At 51.5% G+C, this 9,972-nt stretch overlaps 1 protein-coding gene across 1 annotated transcript in view; it reads right to left on the bottom strand.

The window, feature by feature from the left end:
* RBPMS2 (RNA binding protein, mRNA processing factor 2) overlaps positions 1-9,972 on the bottom strand; it is a 28,136-nt gene that overhangs the window by 10,936 nt on the left and 7,228 nt on the right. The window contains exons 2-6 of the mRNA XM_010170873.2: positions 4,013-4,090; positions 3,335-3,373; positions 2,738-2,800; positions 990-1,140; positions 6-133 (exon numbers count right to left, since the gene is read on the bottom strand). Of these exons, the coding sequence (XP_010169175.2) occupies positions 6-133; positions 990-1,140; positions 2,738-2,800; positions 3,335-3,373; positions 4,013-4,090 (459 nt within the window). The remainder of the gene's footprint in view (positions 1-5; positions 134-989; positions 1,141-2,737; positions 2,801-3,334; positions 3,374-4,012; positions 4,091-9,972) is intronic.

Genomic DNA, 9,972 nt, shown 5'->3' with positions numbered 1-9,972 from the left:
CCAGCCGCAGCGGCAGCTGCTGGGTATGTGAAGGCAGCATGGGGGATGGCAGGGGTTAGCTCCGTGGTGTAGAGTGGGTAGGGAGCCCATGCTTCTGGGGACGCTGGAATAAGAGCCGCTCCAGTCAGGTCATCTAGACAGGAGGAGACAAGGTGACAGCATCTCAGTAGTTGGCCCCAATAGCCTGCTTTAGGGACAGGCCCTGTATTTCCAACCCCAAACTAAAGCTCTGCGCTGCCATCCCAGTCAGTTTTAAAAATCATAGAATCAGTGTTGCAAGTTGGAAGGGACCCACAAGGGTCATCCAGTCCAACTCCTGTCCCTGCACAGGACAATCCCAACATTCAGACCATGTGTCTGAGGGCCTTGGCCAAATGCTTCTGGAATCTTGTCAGGCTTGGTGCCATGACCACCTCCCTGGGGAGCCTGTTCCAGTGCTCCACCACCCTCTGCCTCAAGAACCTTTTCCTCATGGCCAACCTCAACCTCCTCTGGCACATCTTCCTGCCCTGCAGGATCTCTGCCACTGGCTTTTCCAAGAGAGCCCAGGAACACACTCCATCACTGCTCATCACACCACACAGGCTTTGGTCAGGGCTGGTGGCACAGGATGGTAGGACAGAAGATGGGCTCTTGGGCTGCCCAACAAGCCTCATCAGGGCTGCTCACCCCACCAGGCTATGCTGAAGGTGTGTGACACAGGACTCATCCTTTCTGCTTCACAGCTACAGATGGTCTAAAGGACTTATGGTATCATTTGAGCTACAAACCCAACTCTGCTCTCCCAACACTTCTAGTGTCAGTCAGAAGCCTTACCAGTTGTCTGCTTTTCTCCTGCGACCCTAACATGCTGGCCCTCCTGCAAATTGCAGACTTCAGCCAGAGCATACATTGATATTGTTTCCTTTCCACCCTGGCAGTATTCCCAGGCTTGGTCATCTCCTACATTGGAACAGCCATGACCTCAAAATCCCTCCCAGCATACTCACAGGGGTCCCGTGCAATGAAATGTGCGCCCAAGGCAGGGTGGATGTTGGTGGGGTTTGGTGTGGCCATCAGCTTGCTCTTGGCCATCTTTGTGTTGGCTTTAGCAAACTCTAACCGCAAGGTCTGGGGGTTCTCTGGGTCAAAGCGGATGCCCTGTCACAGAAGAAAGCACAGGAATCTCTCAGAGGTGAGGTTTCCAGTCTAAGCACAGGCTGTGTCTATTCATGGAGCAAAGCCCAATCAGGCAACCAAGGCCATCACGCTGCAGTCACATAGCCCAGGGTTTTTGTCACCTCATTGCAACACTCAAGCTCTCACATGCTTGTATTTCTATATTTAGCTGGCCTAGGACCACTGCTTCCAACATGAGGGACCCAGCTTTGCTCTTGATGCACAGTTCACCAACCAGCATAGTAGTGATGACTACCAACACTGGTCAGGAAAAATCTGCCTGCTGGAGCCGAGATAACCCCATTTATACTGAAGCTCCTATCTCTGGTGCTGCTACACCTACTGCCAGCCTGGGCAGACACTAGCACGTGCCCCAGTGCCCAAGGCAAGGTCAGCAGAACCAGATCAGCATGTCTTGCTGCCTAGATCCCAGCAACTCCTGTAGGACCATATGGGATGGAGATAGCTTTGGGCTGCGCCTGCCACGTTGATCATCCTTATGTCTTTTCTCGGGGTGCAGCAGTTTGGAAATGCTGTGAATGTGCTAAAGAACTTGTACCAGACAGCTCTGGCCCTGCCTCACATCCTCCCATGGAAACAGCAGCATGGGGAGGCTGGTTTCCTTTCTTTCTGAAGGAGGTATCTTCTGGCTGCAGAGGTCCTGGCAGGCTAGGGTCCAGGACAAGGACCTGCTCTGCTGAACTGCCACACATTTTCCATCAGGTTATCTGGTAAAGCGAGGCTTTAACAAGGCCACTAACACCAAGCAAGACCTACGGCCACATAATAGACCAGATTTGCAGTCAACCTGCTTCACCACACACATACACTGGTGAGCTTGACCTAGAGCCTCAAAAAGCTGATGCTAAACACAAGTTGAGCTCCACACACCTCATTAAAGCATTACAGGGTGTCAACTGGGTATTGCCCTATGCCTGGGAACCACTTATGTCCCCAACACCTCTCTTATCTGTTTGCTAAGGGTTGATTCCCCAGAGAAGATCTGCCTGCTTCAAGTACTCAAGACAAGATCAAGTCAAGCAGTCATGCTAGGATGAGCCCCCACCTCACCACTCAGTGCAGACAGCAGGAGGAAAAGTTCCTTGAAGGGTAGCTCTGGCCACACCTTGACAAACATAGGTAATGAACAAGGGAGTCCTCTTGGTCCACAACTCTTACTGATACAGGGGGGAGCACTTAATGGATAAGGAACAGGATTCACAGTCTGCACCCTCTTATCAGAGGCCAACTGCTGAGTAAGGAGGTGCATGCCAACTCCAGAAGAGAAGTAGCTGTTCTTTCCCCACACCCTCAGAGGCCCTGGAGCAATCTTCCAGTGGTCAGAAACTACACCTTTGTGCATTTGTTTGCTGATGTCAAGCCTTAAACAGCTCTCCAGCTTCCATGGTGGTATGCTGCAGGACCATTTAGCTTCCATATTCAAGGGCACAGCTGAGAAACTTTGACCCTTCCTATGACAAGCCAAGCACCACTCTGGCCCCACAGCTCCAGATCAAGCTACAGCAGGACATGTGGCCCCCAGCCCTCCCTGGGGCCTCCCAGCACATTGGGTACTCACGTTCAAGGCGTTCTTCGCTGCTTCAGCACCAGCCCGGCTGTCAAAGGTCACAAAACCAACTGGCTAAAAGAAATAATATTGATTTCAGTTTGGAAGCCTCTTCCAGCTCCTTAGACTGCCCCACCATCCTCTCTGCCCCAGATAGTTTAGAGCAAGCAAAAGAAAACATCAAAAGCTGCAGAGGGCCTTCAGGCAGAGCTTGAAGTCATCATCCCAAGATTCCTGCTCCATGTCTGCCCCCACCACACCAAAATGCTTTGGTTGGTATTCCTACGCATGGAAACACTGCTCACCCTGGTAGCCCCCAGCAAAGGTAACCTGTGCCCACAAGGGGAACCAACTGCCTTGATTAGCATGGGTCTGGGGAAGGTTTCTGGCAGCACAAGGTTTGAGGCTGAAGCACCAGTCTCCCTTAGCCCACATGGTCCTGGGCAGCAATAGAAAATATGGAGCCATTCAGCATATGCTGAGAGCTTGGGGCCACCAGGATTGTGGGTGTGAGCAGAAATGGTGCCTGTCCCTGCTCCCCTTCCCTCCTGGCATGTCTGTTTTTCTAGCAAAAGCCAAAAATACCCAAGCACTGGAAAAAGGAGGTACCTGCTTTGAAGTTAGCTTGATCAGTGACCCTTCATAACCCTGGAGAAGGGAAGAAAGCAAGTCAGTATCAGATTCCCGAAGGAGTCAAGCTACAACCAAGACATGACAGCTCCAGGAGTTCCTGCAACACCAAACCCTTTGCCAGGCAGGGTTTGCAGCAGTAGCTATATTAACATGTCCCTTCTTTCCCACCAAAAGAGAAGACTGATATTAGTCTAAGAGAAGAGCAGGTATCTCAGCTAGACCTTTGGGAAGAAATCTCACTTTCTAGCTCTTCATCAAGCTTCTAGAGAGCATAGAGCCCCCTGTGCTGGAAAAGCACAAACAAGGGAACCCCACTTTTCCCAAGGACAGCCCATGTGGTGATCTAGTCAAAGATGGACAGTCAGGGGATCAGGACACATCCTTGAGGAAAGGCTGGTCCAGCTGGGCTGCAAGGCTGACCAAGCAGCCTTTATCAGGCTTGGAGACAGCATGATTTCAACAGGTTCCAGGGATTACCCAGCTGTGCATAAGTAATGGGATACCATTCTGGTTTCCTACCAGGTTCCTCAAGCTTTCACAGAAGGCCTACCTTCCCACCTCATCCTTGCTTCCCTCTAACAGGGATCTTTGCTGCAAGGCTGTCCAGAAGACAGTATCTTTCCCACCAAAGACCAAGTCTGAGGACCTTCTTACCTTGAATGGTCGGAAGAGTAGGTAGAGCTCTCTGGGCTTGATATCCACAGGAAGGCCACTGACAAACAGTGTCCGTACCTAGGAGAGAGGTCAACAAGGTCTACTGAAAGGAGATGTTTAGTACCAAAGTGGGAGTACAGAGCATAGTCCAGAAGCTAGGTGCAATAAGAGTAGGACACCTTGTACCATAGGTGGCCTTGCAGGCACTAACCCTTCCCTACATCAGAGGAGCATTGTCCAGGACAAAATACACCCAGTACTATTCCTCCCTGCCACAAAGGATTGAGACCTTTACAAAAATTCAGTCTCTAGCAGAATAGTCTGAGTTGATTAGGACATGGACACTAGCACCATAGTCTGATTTGACCTTGATGACCAAAACTTGGAAAGACTGCTAGAAGACCATGCACTGCCAAAAGCACCAACACAGAGTTTGACACATATCAAAGGTCCAGAAGAGACCAGTACAAACCCCAGTTGCCTCTCTAGCTCTTTCTACAGATCATATACTAGATCTCCTTTCCTTAGCCTATCCTGGCACTTTACTTCAGCCACTGATTCAAAGACAGCCCTCCATTTTGAAAAATACCTCACTGCTATACTCACATCTTTGGACTTCTGCAAAAGCCCCAGAACATCACTGGGAGGATGATTTTTGGCTCCATCCCAGCTCCTTCACCAACACACATCAAACCCTTCAGAACCTGCTCCCAAACCAGCTCTTATAGTGTTTGTCCTATAATGCCTAGTCAAAAGCCAGCTGTACTGCTCCAAGTCCATGTAGGCTGCTACTCTTTCCAAGCTGTAGAAGTCACGTACCAAGACCAAACATACTCAGCAGGTTTAAACAAAAATAAAGCGCCAGAAGACTTCAACAGATAGTCTGTTGAAGTTATCTATCATAGTTTACATGAAAAGGCAGGAAGAAGAAACAGTGCTGAAGGTGAACGGCCTGGGAGAAGTCTGCTCAACAGTGAGACCATCATGACCACCTGAGCTGGGACACATTGGCTGGCAGCCTTTTTCCATAGGAAGCAGCATGATGAAGCTGCCAAGACTTCTTGTAAATCAGCAGAGAGCTGGTAAGGGAAGAGTGATGCACAGAGGTCAGCAAGACACTAATCATCATTAACAAGGACCAGGAGACCACAAGCACAGCTCAGCCAGCACTGACAGATGGGTGAGGGAAGACAGAAGACTACAGGACTGAGATGGAGCTCTCTGCTCCTCCCTTTTCATTGCATGGGGATGCCAACCACTGAGACAGTCCCAAAAAAGCCATGAGAAGGTCATGGGACAGCACTGTTGCCCAAATGCTCAGAATGGCACCCAGTGCCAGATGCTTTTGAGCTGCAAAAAAATGCAGCAGGACCAGAAGCCCCTAAGCCAGTATCCATCTCCTGGCCTGTTTCAAGTCTGGAGTGACCTCATTACATTTGCAGGACAGAAGCACTCTGCTCCTACCTTTTAGTTTTTGCTCAGCCATTTCCCCTTCCCCAGACAAAGTGGGCTGTATCGGACACCTCGTTAAATCTCTTTTGCCACCAAAGTGAGTAGCACACACTTGACCCTCTCCTGGGCTAGAGACAGCAGCCACATGAAAACACAGGAGCATGCAGCAGAGCCTCTGCACCCTGTAACTCTCCAGGGGCACCCAGATTCAAACTCCTCCAAGCAGAGGAGTTTCACCTCTTTACAGTAGAAAAGACACCTCCTTGAGTTCTTGTGCCCAGGACAGTCCTGCCAGGGCTGTCCTTCACACCAACTCAAGGTACAGTTTAAAACTTACAGGATGGACAGTGATCATGAGAGTCTTGGGGTCCTCCACTCCTCTTGCTCTCCATGCGTGCTGAGACTAAGGGCTGCCACCACCCAGTGAACACCCCAGAGGGCTGTTACCACCACCCATTAGCATGGTGAGCCCTTCTCCAGCGTGGCATATCTCAAGACTGCTGCAGGATGCAACCATGGAGCATCCTTCCCATCCCCTCCCTGATCCCTCAGTATGGATGGCCCTACCACACACCCCAGCTTTTGCTTTACCCTGTCTAGGGAAGTAGGATGCTATCTGGAACCCTTCAGAAACACATTTCATGCCCAGGCTCAGTCCTACAGTCTCCTCACCCAGCCCAGCCCCTTATTTGATGCTTCTACGCATCACTCCAGGGCCACCTCATGCCCAGACAGAGCAGACAATGGCACTGTCTCTCAGCTTGCTCACTGCATCAGACTTTGGTACTTGTGCTTCAGCATGAACTAGATGGAGTGCCTGCAGTGCATTCCCAGAAGACACATGGCCATCTCTTGCAGGGGAGGACTGTGTGGAGTGTGGTGGCACACATGTGCCTCAGCCATGTGAAAGCACCATCCCTTTTCAATATTTCAGGATCTGAGTGTGCTCAGACCCCAGAATGGATATTTCTTCCAAGCAGATAGAAATCCACATCCCTGTTGGGTCTCTAAATGGTCCTGTGATGTGTCGCTCGGTAAATCCTTGCGACAGGCGCGATGGAATAGAAGACACATAGTTGCTTGGGGAAGGGAAAAGTCAGCTACTCAGAGCCCTTACAACAGCCTGAACAGAGGAACGCAGGTGCCTAGGAAAGCTCTATGTCAGAGGTAACAAGCTCCTTATGCCAGCCCCATAAGTTGCTGCCAAGGATGGGAACAGGAGACCTTCTCTCACAGGCCAAAAGCCTCCCTTGGCCTCCAGGTCCAGTCTGTCACCATACACAGGGTTGGAAAGGGGATCCTAGCCAACCCACAGCACCCACCAAGGGCTAGCACTGCCCCAAAGAAAGCCTGGGCAATCTTAAATGCCACCAGCCAAGATCTTCAAGCAAGGTTCTCAAAGGGTCTCAAGACAGACTAAGGCAGGTCCCTTCTCAGAAGAGCTTGGTAGGAGAAGCAACGAGAGCAAGTGGTAAGTTTTCTGAGACCTCTGCAATTCAGCACATCCATAAGCAATCTAGAAAAGGGTAAGGGGAAAGTGAGACCAAGTTATTTAGGGAAGGCAATGTGAGGCTGCTGAGAGACCTGAGCAATACATTTGAGGGACAAAGTGAGGTAAGCCAGAGGGAGATGGCTTCTGAGACCAGGTGTAAACATGGGGTCAGCAGCAATCAGAGAGCTAAGGAGATCTGGGTTATCCCATAGGAGAAAAGCAGGAGTCAACTTACTAGTCTAAGCATCTTGGGCACTGTGGGCAACCCTGGTCAAGTCTCCTCCTCCTTGTCCCCAAAAAAGAAGAAACTATAGACAAGGGCAACAGTAGAATCTGGACAAGCATCCTCCAGTAGGAGTGGGACTCTCCAGTCACTCCCTTGCAGGTCAATTCCTGCAGGCTTTGAGAGGCCACTGGGACCACCCAGGGATGATGAACCCAGGCTTCTAGCCCTCGCACTCAACATGCCAAGACAGGGTAGGCTTCTGCTTAAATAGATTTTTCCCACTTCAACTCCTTACCACCAAACACCAGATCCATGTAAATATCAAGCCTCCCCACAGAGCAGCTGGAAAGACCACAAGATATCCATCCAGGGCTAGATCAGGAACTGCTTGGGCCAAACTGCATGTTCAACAGGAGCTTGGTGAAGATATGGCAAAAGCAGATCTCCAGGAACACCTTGCTCTGAGACTCAAGATGAGATACCAGCTCAGAGCAAGCCCATCTCACCCAGGATGACTGACCTTAACTGGACACACACACTTACAGAGAGAGAGAGAGAAACAGGGCAGCAAGGAGCTCTTGCCTAGGACAGCCCAGCAGGGTCACACTGTTGGAGGCCCTGCAGAAAACACTTTCCCTTCCCTGTCCCTGCCCCCTCTGGGGATGTCCCCAGTCCAAACACCCAGCAGAGATGGAGGAGAGCCATGGAAAACAGGATTTGTGCCAGGAGGGACAAGACCATCCAGGCCATCTCTTGGAGAGGGAGGATCTCAGCACAGCTTCCCACGCAGGAGAAGGGAGGAACAAGGACAAACCCATTTAGTGTCCAAATCTTCAGTGGCTCTAAAGCAATCCTCACACAGCTCTGTCTCCCAGAAAAGAGACAAACCTGGTGCAAGCACAGCTATGTACTCAGCACCAAGGCTTTAAAGAAGCCAAGGAGCAACACCTGCCTCTTCCTACCACAGCCTCAGCACTGCCAGGAGATCACCATGGGTCTTACAACACCACATCTCCTAACCACATCTGCTTTTAAGTAAGATCTCTTGAGAGGGAGTCTCCAGAAGAGCCAGACACTGTCCTGCAGCACAGCAAGGGTCAAGTTATCTCAGAAATGTTAGATGCAAAGGCACAAGCACCCACCCCCAGCGAGGCTGCTCTGGTAGGTCTCCAGCCCTGGACTTTTGTTAAGAAACTGCTCTGAAGACCACATCTCCTAACCACATCTGCTTTTAAGTAAGATCTCTTGAGAGGGAGTCTCCAGAAGAGCCAGACACTGTCCTGCAGCACAGCAAGGGTCAAGTTATCTCAGAAATGTTAGATGCAAAGGCACAAGCACCCACCCCCAGCGAGGCTGCTCTGGTAGGTCTCCAGCCCTGGACTTTTGTTAAGAAACTGCTCTGAAGCCTCCCAGAAGCCAGCAAGGCTGACCTCTGCATTACCCACAGCCCTGCTTCCACACAGCTCTTGCCACTCCAGCCCCCTAAAACTGGCCAGGTCCTGGGGGCTACATTCCCAGCACTTGGAGCACACAAGCCTTTATCACCAATACTTAGGAGACATCCGAGGACACCTATAGCAGGAACATGTTCCCATGCCTCATCCACACCATGCCACTGGATATCCCACCTCTCCAGGAAGCCACCCGCAGCTACATGCCATTTTTTCCTGCAGACAAGCCATCTCCCACTTGTTCACACCAATACATCCACCAAGCCTTCCTATACCACCAGCAGAAGGTAGCCCCATGCCATCCTGCTGAGGGCAGGGACAAGCTCTGCCACAGCATCCTCAGGGCAGTCCCCACTCTAGACAGCCACCCTGAGGTCCCAGCAGCTGAGGCACATGGGTTACAGCTCCTCCTATGGGAGAGCATCCCAGCGGCGTGCCTCTCAGGCACCCGGCCCTGGCCACCGCAACGCAGCTAGGACCACTTGACGCGAGGCTGCTGGAATGCGGCAATGCTGCCGGCTGCCCCGTGAGCCGGGACTTATAAGGCACGGCAGCAAAAAGCAGGGAGGAGAGCTTGCAAAACAGGGCTGCAGGAAGCCAGACACTCAGGAGCCCAGCCACGGGGCTTAAAGATGGGACAGCACCCTCATCTCACCACCCCAGAGGGGACATGGGGCTGCAGGGTTCCTGCCACTGAAGCAGGTGGACCCATCTCTGGTTCTCAGCATATCAAACTCCCAGGAAACACAGGGAAGGGGGAAATCTGGAGATAGAGATGGCTGGTCTGTGCTAGGGACAGCTCAGCAGGACAGCCTCAGCATCATGGAGTGCACCTCCATAGGGGAAGGGGCTTGCTAACAAGCTCCTTCACTGCTCCATGCCTCAGTTTCCTCCTCATCATCAAGGCTCAACAGCAGACAGGCTGTAAGAGCTAGCTGGCTGCCTGCTTGCAATCCCAGCACTGGCAGAGCTCTGATGTCCTCAAGCAGCTCACAGGACCAGCAGGCAGGGCAGCACCAAGCCCCAGTGCAGGATTAGAACAGGAGCTGCTCCAGCCAGGAAGCTCTGAGCAGCCACAGGGCATCCACCTCACACCAGAAAGCTGTTCACCCATCCCCAGATGAGAAAGAGGGTCTTGAAACTCCCCCAGCACTTGAAGCAAATAGGGCTTCAGGCATTTCTCTCTGAAATCAGCCTTTGGCATGAAAGGCATCCAAGGACCAACATCCTGCTGGCCCAGAGAGAAGGAAGGCAGACTGACCACAAACAAGCCCAAGTGCACAAGCATTTTGTCCCCAAGGCTGAGGTGTCTCACATATTACACCACTTATAGCTGGAG

This window comes from Antrostomus carolinensis, unplaced genomic scaffold (assembly GCF_000700745.2).
Source record: "Antrostomus carolinensis isolate BGI_N321 unplaced genomic scaffold, ASM70074v2 scaffold21596, whole genome shotgun sequence".
In the NCBI taxonomy this organism is placed as follows: Eukaryota; Metazoa; Chordata; class Aves; order Caprimulgiformes; family Caprimulgidae; genus Antrostomus; species Antrostomus carolinensis.
The sequence above is the reverse complement of the archived record's forward strand: the minus strand, read 5'-3'. Positions and strand labels throughout refer to the sequence as shown.